Source organism: Hemicordylus capensis, chromosome 2, assembly GCF_027244095.1.
Source record: "Hemicordylus capensis ecotype Gifberg chromosome 2, rHemCap1.1.pri, whole genome shotgun sequence".
NCBI classification, from domain to species: Eukaryota; Metazoa; Chordata; class Lepidosauria; order Squamata; family Cordylidae; genus Hemicordylus; species Hemicordylus capensis.
This window is the reverse complement of record NC_069658.1, coordinates 191,144,862-191,162,976: the sequence shown is the minus strand read 5'-3', so window position 1 is coordinate 191,162,976 and position 18,115 is coordinate 191,144,862. Positions and strand designations below refer to the sequence as shown.

Sequence of the window (18,115 nt, the reverse complement as noted above, 5' to 3'; positions counted from 1 at the left end):
TTGCTTATTCCAATTTCTAAATAATTTATGAATAAATTTAAAAGCACTGGTCCCAGTACAGATCCCTGGGGGATCCCACTTCTTACTTTCCTCCATTGTAAAAACTGCCCATTTCTTCCTACCCTCTGTTTCTTTCCTGTCCTTCAACAAGTTACCATTGCCAATCCACACATTTGTAGGGGAAGAATGGCAGTTCATTCCCAAATAGCAAAGCAAAAACCGTTTGGTGAGAAAGCAGCAAAGCAAGAGGTCTTGAGACAGTTCTTTAGGATTGAAGAACATCAAGGATTTATTTAAAGAAAGGGTTACAAACAAATGCAAAAGAGCCTGCAGCTTATTTCAGCTGTAGCTCATGGCTGAAGAGAGAGACCAAAACAAACAGCCATATCTGTAGAGACAAAATAGAGACTAACACTGAAAGAACAAAGAGTGGAGTACTCCAGCACTTTTATCCATGACCCTAACCACCCCCACCCCCAGTGGTCACTATGAGACATTGCAGCTGAAAGCTGATGCTGCCAGGGTCCTAGCTCCAAGAATATTAACCTATCCTCTTATCCCACGACTACTAGGTTTTTGGGATGTCCAATTTGATTCATGCATAATAAATTCACACCAAATTAAGGTGATTTGCATGATTCTAACATGAATAGAATCTCCCTTAAAATAAAGCGGCTGATACGTGTTGGAAATAGAATTCAAAAAAATCTTTGTAATTCACCCATTGGGAACAATGGGGAACTTGAATCGCCCCATTGCTCCCCATGGGTAGGTCCTATGAACACCAAAGTGAGTTAGGTGGTAGGGCATGATGGGTGCCAAGTTTCAAAGCCCGAGGCTGAACCGAGTTTTAGTAGATTTTTAAAATTTTCCCATTGACCTCTATGCGGGAAAATCTGATTTTTAAAAGGTTTTTTAAAATTGTGGTTTCTGCCATTTTATCCCTCTGATGTCCAACATGACTCCTGGCATCAATCCTAACTTTCCTACATCAAATAAAAAATTTCTGTTCTGGTTTTGTAAAGTCAATGTCAGATTGGAACTGTTGGATTTTTAAACCAATTTCACCAATTTCAGACAAATCCTGACATTTCCAATCTGACTGCACAGACCTAAAATTTATCCTTAAGTATGCTTTCCATCAATTTACCCAGCACAGACATTAAGCTATCCAGCCTGTAATTTCCTGGATCTTTCCTGGATCCCTTTTTGAAAATTGGTGTTACATTAGCTACTTTCCATTCCTCTGGTACAGAGCTGGACTGTTGGGACAAGTTACATATTTTTGCTAGAATTCAGCAATTTCACATTTGAGTTCTTTAAGAACTCCTAGGTGGATGCCATCTGGTCTTGGTGATTTGTTAAGTTTTCAAATCAGTTTAGGGCATCATCTCTTGTCACCTCTGTTTGACTCAGTTCTTCAGTCTCCATCCCTGAGAAGCTCAGTTCAGATGCGGATATATGCTAGGTATCCTCTGCCATGAAGACAGATGCAAAGAATTTTCTCCACAAAAAAAATCATTCAGCTTCTCTGCAATCTCCATATCCACCTTAATCATCACTCCCTTGACATCTAATGGTCCAAACACCTCCCTGGCAGATATCCTGTGTTGGAATTGAAATAAAGAAAAATTATGCATTTCACTCTACTGAGGTATAGCCACAGTAAATTTAATTATTAGGTCCTCCAGGTGAGTTTGCACATTTTACCTTCAAGGAAATCACTAAGTTACAAACTCATGCAATTTATTTTTATCACCAAAGATTCTAGTTACAGACATCTGTAGAGTAAATGCAATTGTTTTTCAAGCTAGCTGAAGATGACTTTAGGCCTCCTAAGAAGAGTTGGTGACTATTATGCAACCTTCCTTCTGCTTTTACATCCCTTTCTCTCATCAGAAGAGATGAGATAAATGTCCAAATATGGCAGAAGAGATGAGAGATGTCCAAATATGGCACAGCTACATGTTTAGTGATTTGCTCTGATTCAGGTTCCTCATTCCTAGCATACCCCTAAGGGCTATCCCTTAGCTCAGTTCATGTTTTACACCATGGCTACCTTTGTTAATACCCAAACACATCTTGTTCTGCTTCATGTGAGTTGTGAGATACCTGCAGATTGTTTTTCTATGACTCCATGGAAATCTCCCAGTCCCACACTATTGTGTTGTAAGGCTCATGCTTCCTGACCACAAGTATTGAGACAACTGTGCTTGGAACGTCTTGTGACTAATAGTGATTGTAAGCTGACAAGGTTCAGGAGACATAAGTCCTGTCTCTTTAAAGCATAAATCCTTAGGACAAGGCAAGCCAATCTCTCCTCCATACTATCAACTATCAATTAGGGTTGTGTGTTTTGGTTTTTTTCTGTTTGGTTTTTGGCCCAAATCCAAAACTCCCCCATTTTGTTCTTTGTTCGAAATCAGCCAATCCGAAGCACCCCAATTTTGTTCTTTGTTCGAAATTGCAAAATCTGGATCCAAAACATTTTGGATTTTAAAAAATGGCCCCAGAGCAAAACTAATGGGTGTGGTAGTGCCCAATGGGTACCTAAATTTCAGAGGAAATGGGCAAAGGGCTGATTTTTGGTGAATTTTTGAAGTTAAAGATTTTTCCCATAGAGAATAATGAAGGTTTCAGCAAAAGTATAGCTTCATGTCGGGGAAAAGGGGTGGCCCAGAGCAGAGTAGGGTGGGTGGTAGTGCCCAGTGGGGGCAAGGAAGCTGCCAGAATTATTTCAAAGGAATTAGACAGAGAGCTGATTTTGAAAAATTTAATGGAGTTTATGTGTCTTTAAAGTTCTTCCCCATACAGAATGATAGAGGTTTCAGCATCCCCATAACTGCACTTGGGGGGCACCGGGGGGGCAGAGTGAGTGGTGGTGTAGAGCACATAGGGTGCCAACTACCCCCACAGGTTGCTAACCCATGATGTACTGGGTTCTGTTGTTTCTGAGAGGTTTTGAGTGAAGATTCTCTGGTAGCATATGAGAGTGGATTCATGGCTTGTCGTTGAAAATCTCATATGCTACCAGAGAATCTACACTCAGAACACCTCAGAAACAACAGAACCCAGCACGCTATGGGTTACCAACTATGGGGGTGGTTGGCACCCTATGTGCACTACACCACCACTCTCTCCTGGCCACTCCAGTGCCCCCCCAGGTGGAGTTATGGGTCTGCTGAAACCTCCATTTTTCCCTAGGGGGGGAATCTTTAAAGACACGTAAACTTCAACAATTCCTAAGAAATCAGCCCTTTGCCCTATTCCTTTGGAATCTGGGTTGTGGCAGGCACCCCTTGGGGCACTGCCACCCAACCCACTGTTTTGCCCCTCAGGCCCCCTTTCTGCCCCAAATCTGCCCCAAAGAGATGTACACTCCAGAAATTCTTTAAAAATCAGCCCTTTTCCCAATTCCTTTGGAATCTGGGTGACAGCAGCTACCCATTGAGACACTACCACCTGAACCACTCTTCTGCCCCCCAACCCCCCTTTCTGCCCTGAATCCACCCCAAATAACATCAACATCACACATCAACAACAACAGCAGAGCTTTGCAAAGAACCAGGCAGATTTCTAAACATCATGCACATCCACATCCCCCACCCCAGAAATACAATTGATCTACACACAACAGTGTGAAACAACAACAATGAAATGCACACTGCCCCACACAGTGTGCACACTGCCCCACTGGCCAATGAGGGTAAATTTTACCCTTTAAATTTCCTTAAAAGGAGAATAAGGAGGCAAATGCCAGCAGATCAGCCCATGCTTTCGCTGGCCAATCTGCAGGCTGGAAGGGACAGAAATTCAAACAGATGTCAAAACTCAAAATGGAGACTGAAGGAGAAAGACTTTTCATGATTGCAAAATGGAGTTCCAAAGCAGCCGAAACAACAAAATGTTTAGTATCCGAAACAGGGACGTTTTGTTTTGGCTACACAATTTTCTGACTTGAACATTGGGTGTTGCTAAAGAATTGTCCAGGCCACAATGATCTTTTTTTGGAGTACCTGCTGTCCAGTTTTAAACCTGGGATGACTGTTAATGTGCCTAAATTTTGTTTTACTGTCTGTAAGATTTGTAAAGCCTGCATTACTTAATTAATTATTTTGTTAAATGTAAAGATTAACTGGTCTATGACCGCAATACACTTTATCTATCTATCTGGGTGTTTTGTTTCAGCTACAAAGCAGCCAAAATGGCCTGTTTGGGCACAAAACATTTTGTATCCGAAATGAAACACCCACCCCTACTATCAATTCTTTTTCCTCATCAGTAAATTCTATATCTGTTTCTGAAGTATTTAAGGAAGTTTTTCTTATTCCCGTTGATGCTGTTAGTGATATGTTCCTCACACTCTGTCTTTGAATCCCTTACTGTCTCCTTGCATTTCTTTTCCAGAGTTTGTGGTCCTTTGTATCATCTGTCATCAGGTAATACTACTGTCAGCCAGTCTCTAGGTCACCAGGACAGTAAGGACAACTGGCTGACAAGGAAGCCGTTCCACAGCATGTGGGAACTGACAGTTGGAATGAATCACAAATGATGCAGACTGACACGCTGGACATTGGTCCCCACGAGACTCATCAGGAAATCACAGAGACTCATTGAAACTTGTTAACTCTGGCTATTGTAGTTTTGATGGTAATCTACATTAGATGCTAGCACAGCACACAAAGGCTGGCTAGGGGAGGGATGGTTGGGGCTGAGGGTGTGGCAGGGTGGGGCAGAGTGGGGGGAAGGGATGGGGGAAATGGTGAAAGATGTATGTAAAATACAAAATGTCAAAAAAAATTAAATGTAAAAGGGGGGGAAGGAGGGAGATGTGATGATATTCAGGTAGTACCACTTTAAGAAATAATGTTAAATTGTCCAATGTAAGACTGGGTGGATTTTTGTGGGTTGATGAATGTATTAGTGTAAAACTGCTTGTGCAAACTATTGTGGGTCATCCAGACATAGCAGTTTTTTGTTATTTAATTTCTGCCCACACTGGACTGTTGTAGTGGATTGCAGAGTGAGTCTCTTACTCCCAGTCTGACTTGTGCCCCCTCCCACTATCAACCAATCTCTTCTTCTTCATAAGAAGGCTCGTGTGTGTGTGTGTGCATAGGGAAAATGGTCTCTCCTACACACACACTTTTAAGGTTTTTTTCTAAAACTTCAAGATGATATTCTCCTGGCTATCCTGTGCAAGGCAACACTATGCATGCACCTCACAACACTTTTATTTATGTACTAAGCAAATATACATATCTTCATAGGTGTAACTATAGGGGGGGCAGGGGGGGCACGTGCCCCGGGCGCCATCTTTGTGGGTCACATGGGGAGCGCCGCCAGATCCCAAATTTTTTTTTTGAAAAAAAAAAATTTTTTTTTTTAAAAGATTTTTAATACAAATTTCTCCGGCGCCCCCCCCCCCCGAGCGGTCCCTTCCACGCCCGTGCCCCCACATTGCTTTGCTGGCCTGGCTTTCCGGCTGGCGCCGCGGCGGGCGCCTAGTTCCATGCTCTTGCCTTTCCTTGGCTTGCGACGGAACTTATATCCAGCCAGAAAGAGGCCCTCTAGTGGCTTGCCAGCCAGGGTGAGGGAGGGTCTCTAGTCACGCACGCACGTGCGACTTGGCCGGCGTGCCGAGTCACGCTGCGCATGCGTGCGTCCTCCCAGCTCGGCTTGCCTGCACATGGCGCGGTCACGGAGGAGAGCGTTGTTGCTGGGGCTGGGGCTGCAGGCGCAGGCAGGAGGACACGGACACCTGGCGGCACAGACAAGAAAGGATTCGGCCGGTGGGCGGATTTGGCGGGCGGGTGGTCACAACAAGGTGTGTGTTTTCTCTTCTGTCGTGTTGTGTAGTCTTCTTATTCTTATCAATCCCCGATTCCCCACCCGTTCTGCCACTTACTTCCTTCTGCATCTCAGCCTTACATGATCTACGAGCAGCAGCAGCCCAACCCCTTGGTGAAACTTGCGGCCGCCCCCCCCTTCAATATTGCTGCTTCCCCATCATCTACGAGCAGCCCAACCCCTTGTTGAAACTTGCAGCCGCCGCCCCCCACTTCAATCTCGCTGCTTCCCCCTCCATTTGAAACCTTTTCTGGTGTAAATAGCGTGCGGTTTTGGAAAAGGGGAGTCTTTCTTTGACAGCAGGAGAATAAGGAGTCTTTAGCACTATCACCCTAGTCCCTCGAATTACTCTGGAGTCCTTGGTTTTCGTTTTGTTAAAATACATACAGTCACTCACAGGGTTGTTGTGAGGAAAAACCTAAGTGTAATGTAGGATGTATCATCATTCATTGCATCATAATTCTGATGTTTGAGATACAAGCCAACTTCACAGGGTTGTTGTGAGGAAAAAACACATGTGTGTCAGTCAGATGTATGTTGGGGGGGCGGCGGGGGGGGCGCAGCGGGGGGGGCGCAATTTCAGTGCTTGCCCCGGGCGCCGTTTTCCCTAGTTACGCCTCTGCATATCTTCCTCTTGGAAGCCTTGATTCACATAGTGTGTTGTTTTTATTTTCCTCCCACCCGATTACATGACTCTTTTGGACCACTTTTCAGGTGATCTTTCCTTCTCCCTCCCTTCTGGGAGGGAGTATATAGCAGTATCCCAGCTCTCCAGACTGTCGGTAGATTGGTAGATAATTGATTGATAGATAGATAGAGTGATAGAGAAACAGAGAGATAGAGAGATAGAGAGATATTTTAAAAACTTCTCAATTCCATGAAGATTTCTGGAAAATGTATCTAACGACAGGAATCAAAAATAAGAGCAGTGATCATGTGGGGTTGCTGCCCACAGGAGTGATGTACTGCAACAGTGCAATGATTTATTTATTTTTAATGGAGACAAGGTATGTTGTGCAGGCAAGCCTCTGGGGGTTACAATGCTCTCCACCTCCCCATGCATCATCATCATCATCATCAGGATATGCAAATGCCTCCTCCAAGTCCCACAGTGAGCCAACTGCACAAGACCCCTTCCTGCAATCTTCCTTCCCCCACAATGAAGTCAGCACAAAAGTGGTGTTCAAAAACACTCTTTTTAAATGATATGAGGGGCTACTCATGAGGAAAAAGATGGGGGGGGGGCTGTGCTTCATATGACCTGACAGCAAAATCACCCATGAAAGTAAGCAATATAGATGAAATACGTCATGCCCTGGAAAGGACCATTTAGGAAGGAAACATCCTGGTATGTGAAGTGGGTGGGAACAACACATGGTGTCTGTATTGGTAAATAAAGTGTAGATAAGTTGGTCATCCTTGGCTGGTACTTCATCAGAGAAACAACAACATAAGGAATTAGGAAAAGTCCTGATGGATCAGGCCAAGGGCCCTCTCATCAAAGCAGTACCGGCAGATTCTAGGAGCTGGATTTTTAAGAATGGAAAAGCAGAAAATCCCATTTTCTGGGAAATGAATGTTTGTAATGAGGTTAGCTAACAGAGGGAGTGAACCTGATTAGGCAAAGTGCAGAGAGACACAAGCTGGTGTTCTGAATTCTCCATAATGAAATAACTGTTGGATGTATACTTGAACAAATTTAGGGGTGAACAAACACATGCTAAACTATTTTGCACCAAGGCACTCCAGAAGTGTTATTACAAAAGCTGTGTTCCTTTCCCTGAGGAAGCTAACAATGCAACCGAGATTTTGAAAAGGGCATATCTGTACATTCTATACTACTTTTCATAGGAATATGTACAGGAAAAAATTGAAAAGACAGCCATCTCCATGGTCACTATTTTTAACACTGGGAGGTGTAATCAACCCTGTCTTTCGAAAGACAGCTCAGTTTCCATTTATGTTCTAACAAGTAATTTGATTTGATTACATGATTACAATGGATAATGTGTGTCTTCAGGACCAAAATGAAAGAAAATAAATGTAAACTTTATAATGCTCATTAAAAACCACATTTTGAGGGAATATAAGTTTAATTAAAAATGGTTGATTTTGCTATTACATATTGCTTGAACCACACTTACATGTTTTCCAAGGCCCAGTAGAGGTGCAAAAAATAAAAATAAATTAATTTGTGAAAATACATTGAATCTTTTACCTGGTTCCATTTTCACTCCTGTCTCTGGAATCCTCTTCATTTGCTGGTCAGGAAATCTTAGAGACTCGTATCCCTGCCCATCATCCCGATATCCCTGGGCAGAAGCCATTGATTCTAGAGGCAAAAAAAGTTATCCCAAATGTATTTGCAGAGCTATTGTGAACCCTAGGCTTGAGTGGACTTGTTATGCATTGCCAGTCTGCATTTTTATCTTTCTCACACTTTTATCTTTCTCACAGTGATAAATCACACGATCACCCAGATAATCACAGGAGGCATCAAGACAGGGCAGCAGGAAATCACTTCATACAGTATGTTTGCTACATGGGAGGCATTTCTGCACAGGAAAAATCCTAATCTGCAAATTCTAATCTGTTCACATCAATTTATGTTTTTCTGCATGTCATGTGTGTGCAGTTGTCATACATGTTGATCTATGGTATCTATGAACCTTTCTGCTCTTTCTTATGCAAAGGATTTCTCTTTTGGAAATGGGATGTAGGAGCCCTCAGGAGTCAATTCAATGCCATCCTTTTTTCTCAAAACATGACAATGCTGTCAACATGATAACAGGCAGGTATTGGCTGTCAGTCTGTAGAAACATTTCACATACCAAACCATCTGTTGATAGTCACTTTGGCATCCCTTTAAAGTAAAGTGTGCCATCAAGTTGATTTTGACTCCTGGCGCATACAGAGCCCTGTGGTTTTCTTTAGTAGATTACAGGAGGGGTTTACCATTGCCTCCTCCCCGCAGATGAGATGATGTTTTTCAGCATCTTCCTATATTGCTGCTGCCCAATATAGCACCAGCAGGGATACGAACTGGCAACCTTCTGCTTGCTAGTCAAGCATTTCCCCACTGCGCCACTTAAGGTGACCTGGCATCCCTTTACTGGATGGTTAATAAGCAAAAATGCCTTAAGCAGTGAATAGGTAAATTTGTTTTTATCAGTGTTTTGTGCTGCTTTTATTATTGCTGCTTGAATGGCTTTATTTTATTATTTTATTATTGTTTAGAGTTTAAATAGCTGTTATATTGGTTGTTGCTTTAAGCAACTTTGTATGTTACCATAAATATTTCTTAGCAGACAGTAACTCATAATTAAAGCAATTGATTGGTGTACTAGCCCACTGTGGAGAATAATTTAGCCACATGGCAATTGCACCAAAACCCAATGAAGACCATACTAATGGAGTAAAAATGGGTCACAACCCTATTGAATACCATTCTGATTACTCAAGGAGGTTTGGCATTCCATTCCCTACAGTGCAGAAGCTAAAGCCCTGCTGCTGCAGCCAACCAAGTCAAACCTAAACATATAGGGAGGCACACCTCAGCTCCAGGCAGCATCAATCCTAAGGCTGCTGCTGCCCATCTTAGATTACCTATTATCAAGGCACCTGCCTTGGGGATCACCAACCCCAAGCTGACAAGCCTTTAAAGCAGGTGATTCCTGAACAGGTTGGATTAAGTCCTAAGCCAGTGTGACCTGAGGAACTAGCAAGGACTCCCTCATATGCCAAACGCATGTCTAAAGATGCTCACCACCAGCCCTACATTACCCAATATAAACCGCATTGTACCTGCCGTCATAACCAGGAAACCCAGCTAAGGCCAATAGAGTAATGTAGGTGAAAAAGAGGCCAATTTGCTGGGAGTAAAAAAATTCCTACCCAGCTCCCAAAAGGATAAGCAGACAAAGCCCGCATAATGGCCAAGGATGAGCAGGGTTGCTGAGAGCAAGTTCGAGCCCCAGTGAAAAAAGATTTTCAGGCCCCTACACTGCTGCTGCCGCTACCATCACAAGGCCACCTCCGCTGCCACCACAAGGCTGCCCTGCCGCTGCATCAATGCTCTATTCCAACCGTGCAGGTGCGCTGGAGCGCCTTGCAGTTCTCAAGGCGGGCTCCTGGGCCGGATGGTCAGGCTCAGTGGCTGCTCCCTCTCTGCCTGCTGCTGTGGCCATGGGGAGGTGGGGGTGCTCGGCTCACCCCCACCCACCCCCGACCATGCACATGACGGCTAGAATTATTTACAGATAATTAAAATAATTATCTTTACTCATAATTAGCTTTATCACCCCAGGCCCTCTTCCTGACCGCCGGGCCCCGGTAATTTGTACTGTCTTCCCCCCACACACACACTCTCTCGTGGATTGGAGGGGTCACTTCTCTAATCCAGATTGAAGGACCAAAGCAACAACCATACAAGACCCACCTGCACTGGCCCGAAAGCCAACCGGAGGCCTGCCATTGCCTCGTGCCTCATTCAAGAGACTGGGGCAAAGTACCCCCCACCCCAGACAAACAGGGGCACGCGGTCAAATCTCCTATGATCTATTAAGTCACTCGGTGAGATCACATTATCAGATCCACTGGCTGGAATGCATTCCCATTCTACTGTTCTAGGAGTTGGTCAACCAACAATCAGGTTGACCTGTATGAAGAAATCATGTGACCAAAGCCCCATAGTGCTGTAATGAAGCACGGTTGTGCCTGAAGCAGGCTCCCAATTATTTGTCCTCAATTGGACCTGGGCTTTGGCACCACACAAAATGAAAGGGCCACCCTACCTACTGGGAGACAACATGCATGGAATGGATAGGGAAGGATGACATACAAGTTATCCCTGCATTAAGTGACACTTGGGCTGGCCTTCTGCCTGCCTTTCCATCTATCATCTTGAAAGCGTGTTTTGCTTTTGCAAAACAAAAAGAAACCCACAGAGTTATTTTATTTTTGCATAGCTCTCAGTGCACCCTGGACCACGTTGCATCAGGACCAGTGCCTCTGTCACCACACAATTCTTATCGCCATGAAGCCCTCAGCTCCAGCATGAACACTCAGCACTTTGACACTTCAAAATGAGTTTGTTAGCAATGTGCCACAGTGAGGAACCAACCTGCCTAGAGAGCAGGAGCCTGTTGGTTCAAATCCCCGCTGGTGCATTTCCCAGAATATGGGGAACTCCTATATCGGGCAGCAGTGACATAGGAAGGTGCTGAAAGGCATCATCTCATACTGCTTGGGAGAAAGCAATGGTAAACCCCTCCTGTATTCTGCCAAGAAAACCACATGGCTCTGTGGTCACCAGGAGTCGACACCGATCGATGGCACAACCTTTCCGTTTCTTTCTTTTTGTTAGCAATAGAGAAAAACAAGGTAGTGGAGGCTTTTTAGATGACAACATAGCTCTGTTGATTGCCTGAAGTTTGCCAAAGAAACAAGCCAAAAACAACAACAACAACATACACAGAAGCTAAGCAGTGAATGTAAGTTTGCTCTACAAAGGGATTGTGACAAGTGCTCCTGCTTGTTAAGATCTTAGCAAACAGCCTCCCAATGATCTGTAGGTGCTGCAGCATGAAGTGTGACTTGGAGAATTGTTACACAGGGCAACGTGGGTGGGGCTGTAAAACTTCCAGGAGAAATCAGAGTTACCCAGCTACGCAGCTAAGACATTATTTACCCAAGAAAGCGTCATTCTGTTTTGTTGTATGGACTTAACATTTAATGGCAGATTTAGAGCATTTGGGAAATCCTTCTCACCCTCCCACCATTACCTTTTGTTGCATGTGCTGGGGGCACATTCCAGGTGTGGGGCGATTGGTTTCCAACAATGTCACTCTTGAACTTGCCCTTGCAGCAGTCAGCTTCATTCTCGTAGACACCATCCATGGCAAGGCAAGGCTGTTTCTGCAATAGAGCTGAAGACAGATAAAATGCAGGAACCAGTTGCTTGTACTTCCTTCCTACCCTTTTCAGCTTCCCTTCCATCTCAAAAGCCACAGTATTACTTCCTCAATATCCTTAGTGGAGCTCAGTGGGGGTGTTCCCAGAACCGGCTGGCCTGGTTCAGTTCGAGTCCGGACCAGACCTGAACCGGATTGGGCCAGTTCAGACCGGCACCCCCCTCAGACCCCCCCCCCCGTGTGGTGCGGAGGGTTCGTGAACATTTTCTTTAAAACAATTTTTTTACTTAACACCTTCAGGGGAGTTGTTAGAGGCAGTGGGGGGGAGGCCCAAATGGTCCAAAGAGCCAGCCGAATGGCTGACGGCGGCAAAAATGGAGGCTGGTGGGTGGAGGGGGAACCTTCACAGACACACAAACACCCACCGCCTACAACTCCCCCAAAGGGGGTAAGTTTAAAAAATGTATTTTTAGAAAAATCTACGAACCCCCCAAACAGTTGGGGGGTGTTTGGTCTGGGGTCGGACCGAACAGGGGATGGTTCGGTTAGACCCTGAACCATCGAACTGAACACGTTTGACATTGAGCACGTTCGACATCGAGCCTGTTTGCACATCCCTAGTGCTTAGATGGAGTGGGAAATTTTCTTGTTTACTGGGTAGCAGCTTGACAACATAACTCCCCAGGTCAGGCATATAATTTGGGCAAGTTGTGACTAGCTGAGGAGGAGGGCTGACCTGAACATCCTGCTTCATGCAGTGGCCAACTGGGTAGTACATCAGGAGAGTCCACAATTGGGGGAAAGAGGGCAACTGCCCCCTCCTGTGGTTGTTCCCTAGAGCCTAGTGTTCAGGAGCACTCCCCCTCTGAGTCTGATGAATAGAGACAGCTATCCAGGCTAGTAGTCATTGGTAACCCTGTCCTCCAGGAATTTGTCTAAACCCTTTAAAAACCATCTAGGTTGGTGGTCATCACCACTAGGGGCAGAGATGGGCAAAATACTTCTAAAAGTATTTTTGATACAAAATACAAAGTACCCCAGCAAATGTATTTTAGATACAAAATACTTGATTAAGAAGCAATAAAATTACAAAACAGTATTTTAAAATACATCTTAAAATAGAAAATACAATGCCTGAAAAAAGGAAACAGTTTTGAGATGTTCATTACTTATCCAAAAAATTTTCTATTTCCTTTAAGCAATACAAGTTTTTCAAAGATTAAATCACTCAAGTTGTGCCTTCTGGGGCTGTGAATCATCCTAGCAAAGGAAAAAAACTGTTCTATGGGACCACTTGATGTTAGACTTTATTATATCTTTTAAAATAGCCACTGGACACCACAGGGGCATACCAAGGTTGGAGTGGGCACAGAGACAAGATTTTAAAATGCCCCTCTGCTTTGTAAATTGTGGATGATGCAAGTCATTTAATGGTACTAGAGAAAGACATGCTGTTCGGGTAGCTCCAGGTCTTCACGCTCACATCAGTTTCGGAGGATGAATACAACTGAAGGAAGCCCGGGCGGGTGCGTGGCTGGGGGAGTCAGTCATGTAACTTGCCTCTGGGCCCCCCCCCCAAGGCAGTGGGCCCCCATACAACTGTCTCCCCGTGCCCTATTATAGTTACGCCCCTCACCAGACAATGGGATACCCATCCAACATACTAATGAGCTTGGATTTGCCCTGCAAAAACTGGAGTATTTCCAGCTTTTAAAAAACTCAATCAGATCAATAATTCCAAAACAACATAATACTCTGTTTCTTTTTGCTATGTTTGCTATGTTACTCCATTCTCACCACCCTCCATGGGCGTCTCAGGCTTTTTTTGGGGGGGGGGGTGGCAAAATGTGCACAAAGTATGTCAATAGAAATCAAAACACAACAGGATGTATCCAGTGTTAATCCTGCTTATAGACCCACTGAAATAATTGAAAGTTAGTCATGACAAAGGCGGCAATCCTATAGCTGTGGCATAGTCAAATGAGCACCAAACTGTATTTATGGTGAAGCAATCATATGGTCATATCACATGGGGAGGAGAACAATTCCTTTTACTCCAATTAATCCACTCCCCCCTTCCTCTCTTACTATGCTATTCTTGAAGCTCTGAGAACAAGGGTGTGTGTGTGTGTGTGTGTGTGTGTGTGTGTGTGTGTGTGTGTGTGTTTTACAGGAGTGACTCAGAAAAATTCCCCTAAATCCAAGCTGTTCCTAAGTAAGAAAGCTAAAGAAAGCTTCTAGTTTATATAAAAATCAAAATGATTTGTTTGTATAACTTCCTACAAATCAGAAACTAAAGAAGATTTTAACTGCCCCATAAGCCAATGTAGTGTAGTGATTAGGTTGTTGGATGAGGACTGGGAGACCCAGGATGAAGCCCCTCACTCAGTCATGAAGCCCTCATTCAGTCAGTTCACTAGGTGATCTTGGCCATGCAATTTTTCTCATCCGAGCCTACCTCAAAGGATTGTCGTGAGGATAAAATGCGGCGGGGGCTTGAGATACCGTACATGCGCTCGCTTGCTCTCAATGTGACCAAATTCACAGGCAGTTGTTAGGGGAAAGATAGCTTTTAAAACTTGAGAAGCTTTTGATCCAGTCTAGCAATCATGGCTGCACCAAGTTGTATTTCCTATATTGATTTCCTATATTGTTCTGTGTGTCCCATAATGGTACTAAAGCTGTTCTCACAACCAGCCTAACCCAAGCTAGGGCAGCCCAGCCTGGGTTAGGCTGGTTGTGTGAATTGTTGGGATCCTCACAGATCCCAGAGCTCCAGTGCAGCCTGACCCCCTTATTAAATACAGCTGTTGTTAACCAAGATTAAGGGTGCAAGCGCACCCTTAACCCAGCTGCTGGGTAGTGTGTGTCTGCTTGGGCTGTGTGCAGCTCAAGGAGACACAGAGACATGGGGAAACCCCAATGCACCATGCACAGTGCATTGTGGGATATGTGGCAGCTGGAACAATGAGCTTCTGGCCGCATATTATTTTGCACTCCTTGTGGTGTGCTGCTTCTATGGGCATGCAGGAAGCAAATACAAAAGTACTGAAAATATGTATTTTAAATACTTGCATTTTAGATACTGCCCATCTCTGACTAGGGGTGTGCGTGAACCGTTCGATGTAGAACCGATTTGCATGTGCAGAGGCAGCACAAATGGCCTCTGGGTATCTGTCGAGAACGCAGCTTCACAGCTGCCATGTGGGCGGCTTGGTAAATACAGACTTCTGTACACTTGGGCAGCGCCAATGAGGGGGCCAGTGATGGTGCCAGCATTGGCAGCCATACTGGCCAGTATGGAGTACTTTTACATTACTTCTCTCACCATCCCCCTCCCAGCTCCTTTGTAGATTTCTCTTCCCCACCCCTTTACTTGAACTGAACCACAGGTTTTGGTTTGTGCACACCCCTAATCACCACATCTAGTGGCAGCAAATTCCAGGGTTTAACTATACATTGTGTAAAGAATTACTTTATTTTCTCTATCCTGAATCTCCGAGCATTTAGCTTCAACAGATGACCTTGGGTTCTAACTGTTGGAAATTCTCTGTGGTGAGAGAATCCCTTTCTCATTATAGCAGAGTGCACAGAGGCACAACACAGCGGATTTAGTTAGGCATGTGTGTATGCTGAGAATTACTGAGATTGAAAAAGGATCACCCCCCTAATGTCAATATTTTGTTGAACCACCTTTTGCTTTAATAACAGCCTTGAGTCTGTTGGGATACTTCTCTATCAACCTTGCACATCTAGACGGAGCAATATTTGCCCACTCCTCCATACAGAACTGTTCAAGTTCGGTCACATTGGATGGTAGGTGTTGGTGGACTGCTATTTTCAAATCTCTCCACAGATTTTCTATGGGATTTAGGTCTGGGCTCTGACTGGGCCACATGAGGACGTTCACTTTTTTCTCCTTCAGCCACTGTGTGGTCAATTTTGCTGTGTGCTTCGGATCGTTGTCATGTTGAAAGGTGAATCTTCTGCCCATCCTCAACTGTCTGGCAGAGGGTAGCAGGTTTTCTTCCAGAATCTGACGGTATTTTGCCCCATCCATTTTTCCTTCTACCCTAACGAGAGCCCCAGTCCCTGAGGCAGAGAAACACCCCCACAACAGGATGCTGCCACCTCCATGCTTCACTGTAGGTATGGTGTGTTGTGGATGGTGAGCTGCGTTGGATTTACGCCAGGTGTACTGTTTGGTGTTGAGGCCAAATAGTTCAATCTTGGTCTCATCTGACCATAAGACCTTTTTCCATTTGGCATCAGAATCTTCAAGGTGCCTTCTGGCAAAGCTCAAACGAGCTTTAATGTGGCCTTTCTTGAGAAGTGGCTTTCTCCTTGCGACCCTCCCGAACAAGCCACATCTGTGGAGCGCTCGTGAAATTGTTGTCACATGCACAGAACAACCACTCTTTGCCATGAAGTCCTTTAACTCCTTCAGAGTGGCCATTGGCCTCTTGGTAACCTCTCTTACCAGTTTCCTCCTTGCTCTTCCATCCAGTTTGGAGGGCCGACCGGATCCAGGGAGGATAGCAGTCCACCAACACCTACCATCCAATGTGACTGAACTTGAACAGTTCTGTATGGAGGAGTGGGCAAATATTGCTCCGTCTAGATGTGCAAGGTTGATAGAGAAGTATCCCAACAGACTCAAGGCTGTTATTAAAACAAAAGGTGGTTCAACAAAATATTGACATTGCGGGGGGGGGTGATCCTTTTTCAATCTCAGTAATTCTTGTTTTTTGTCTCTGACACTTTTTCTGGACTGTAATTGTGATGTTTTTCAGTTGGATGTTATAGGTTGCATTGGATAAGTACAGCTCGTGAAGGGAATTTTCTTTGTGTTTTCATTTCAGGATGTAAGGGAACCAGAATTTAAGGTCTATCAAAGGGGGTGATTCTTTCCTATACCCACTGTACCTCCATCTTGTCCTCCCTTACCCACCTTCTGGCAGCTGTAGTCTTCCTCATAGACTGCAGCCCCCTGATCATTTTGGTTGTCCTTTTCTCCACCCTTTCTAGCTCTACAATGTACTTTTTAAAGTGCGATGATGAGAACTGCACACAGTATTCCAAGAGCAGTCACACCATAAATTTATATAGGGGCATTACTATATTGGCAGATTTATTTTGAATCCTTTTCCTAATGATCCCTAGCATAGAATTAGTCTTCTTTAATGCTGGGTTGGCATTTTCACAGAGTTGTCCCACCATGAACCCAAGATCCTTTCCCTGGATCTTGCAAGTGCATGTGTGAAAATGTTTGCATCCATGGGGAGTGTGTGATATTATTTACACAGGAGTGAGAGTAAGGCATTGAGGCTATACACACACGCATGCAAAACCAGGCTAAGGGAGCCCAGCCTGGTTTTGCATACATGTGTGAACCGCCAGTATCGGATACGGCACGACGCCAAACCTGCCTACAGAGCCTCCCCTAAAAACGGTGTTAGGAGAACAAGTGCTCCCCTAACCCTGTTTGAACTATGTGTGTGAGCCATGGGGGGGGGCGGGGTCCAATAATGCACTACACACTCATGTGATGGAATTATTAGTGCTCCGGGGGGGCAGGGCAACGTGGGGTGGCACGTCCCAGGACCCCAACCCTCAGTGCTACCAGCAGGAGCTTGTCTGGGCAGGTGATCCGCCCACCCACAGAAGCAAGACTGCTCATCTATAGGGAAGGTGTGTCTAACCAGCCTCCCTTGCAGCCCACCCTCTAGCCCTTCTCACCAGCCACAAGAAGAGGCTCATTATGTTCCCCAGTGAATCACCATTTGCTGAGAAGGTTTTGTTTCCCGCCATGTCCAGATGGCCCATCCTCACGTCTTGGGCCCGGGCCCACTCCAGCCTTACTAAACCACTGAATTGAACAATGTGGCCTCGTGGGATGAAGGAATGTTTATGGTTGCTATGGAGGTTCCATAGCTAAGAGGGTGGGGCTGTACCTTGGATAGGATGCCTGTCTGGATTGGGGATGACAGCTAAGACAACGATTAGTGTGAGCTGACAGGGAAAGAGACTAAGAGGCAAGGCTGGAGGAGAAAGGAAAAGAAGCTGAGAGGCTGGGCCAGTCAATGGAGCTAGTGTCAAGTAGGAAGTAAAGAGGAGGGAGAAAAGAGAAAGGGCTTGTTCCAGTCAGTTACTGCATAATAACAAACAATACAAACAGAGCACCAGATGGTGAAGCCTGATTTTTAGCACACATTTCTTCACCCAGGTGGGTGCCCCCACCCCCTTTGCCATTGCCCAAGCAGGCAGGTAGCCCCCATCGCCCCCGCGGCTGCCCACTTGCTCTCCTCACCCCTCTGCCTCCACCTGCTGGTCCTGCCATTGTGGGGACAGCC

General features: G+C 45.0%; 1 protein-coding gene across 1 annotated transcript in view; it reads right to left on the bottom strand.

Annotated features, from left to right (window-relative positions):
- Positions 1-17,628, bottom strand: part of LOC128345832 (hepatic lectin-like) — a 45,963-nt gene extending 28,335 nt beyond the window's left edge. The window contains exons 1-3 of the mRNA XM_053298389.1: positions 17,543-17,628; positions 11,634-11,777; positions 8,069-8,182 (exon numbers count right to left, since the gene is read on the bottom strand). Of these exons, the coding sequence (XP_053154364.1) occupies positions 8,069-8,182; positions 11,634-11,777; positions 17,543-17,588 (304 nt within the window). The 5' untranslated portion in view covers positions 17,589-17,628. The remainder of the gene's footprint in view (positions 1-8,068; positions 8,183-11,633; positions 11,778-17,542) is intronic.
- Between the last annotated feature and the right edge of the window lie 487 nt (positions 17,629-18,115).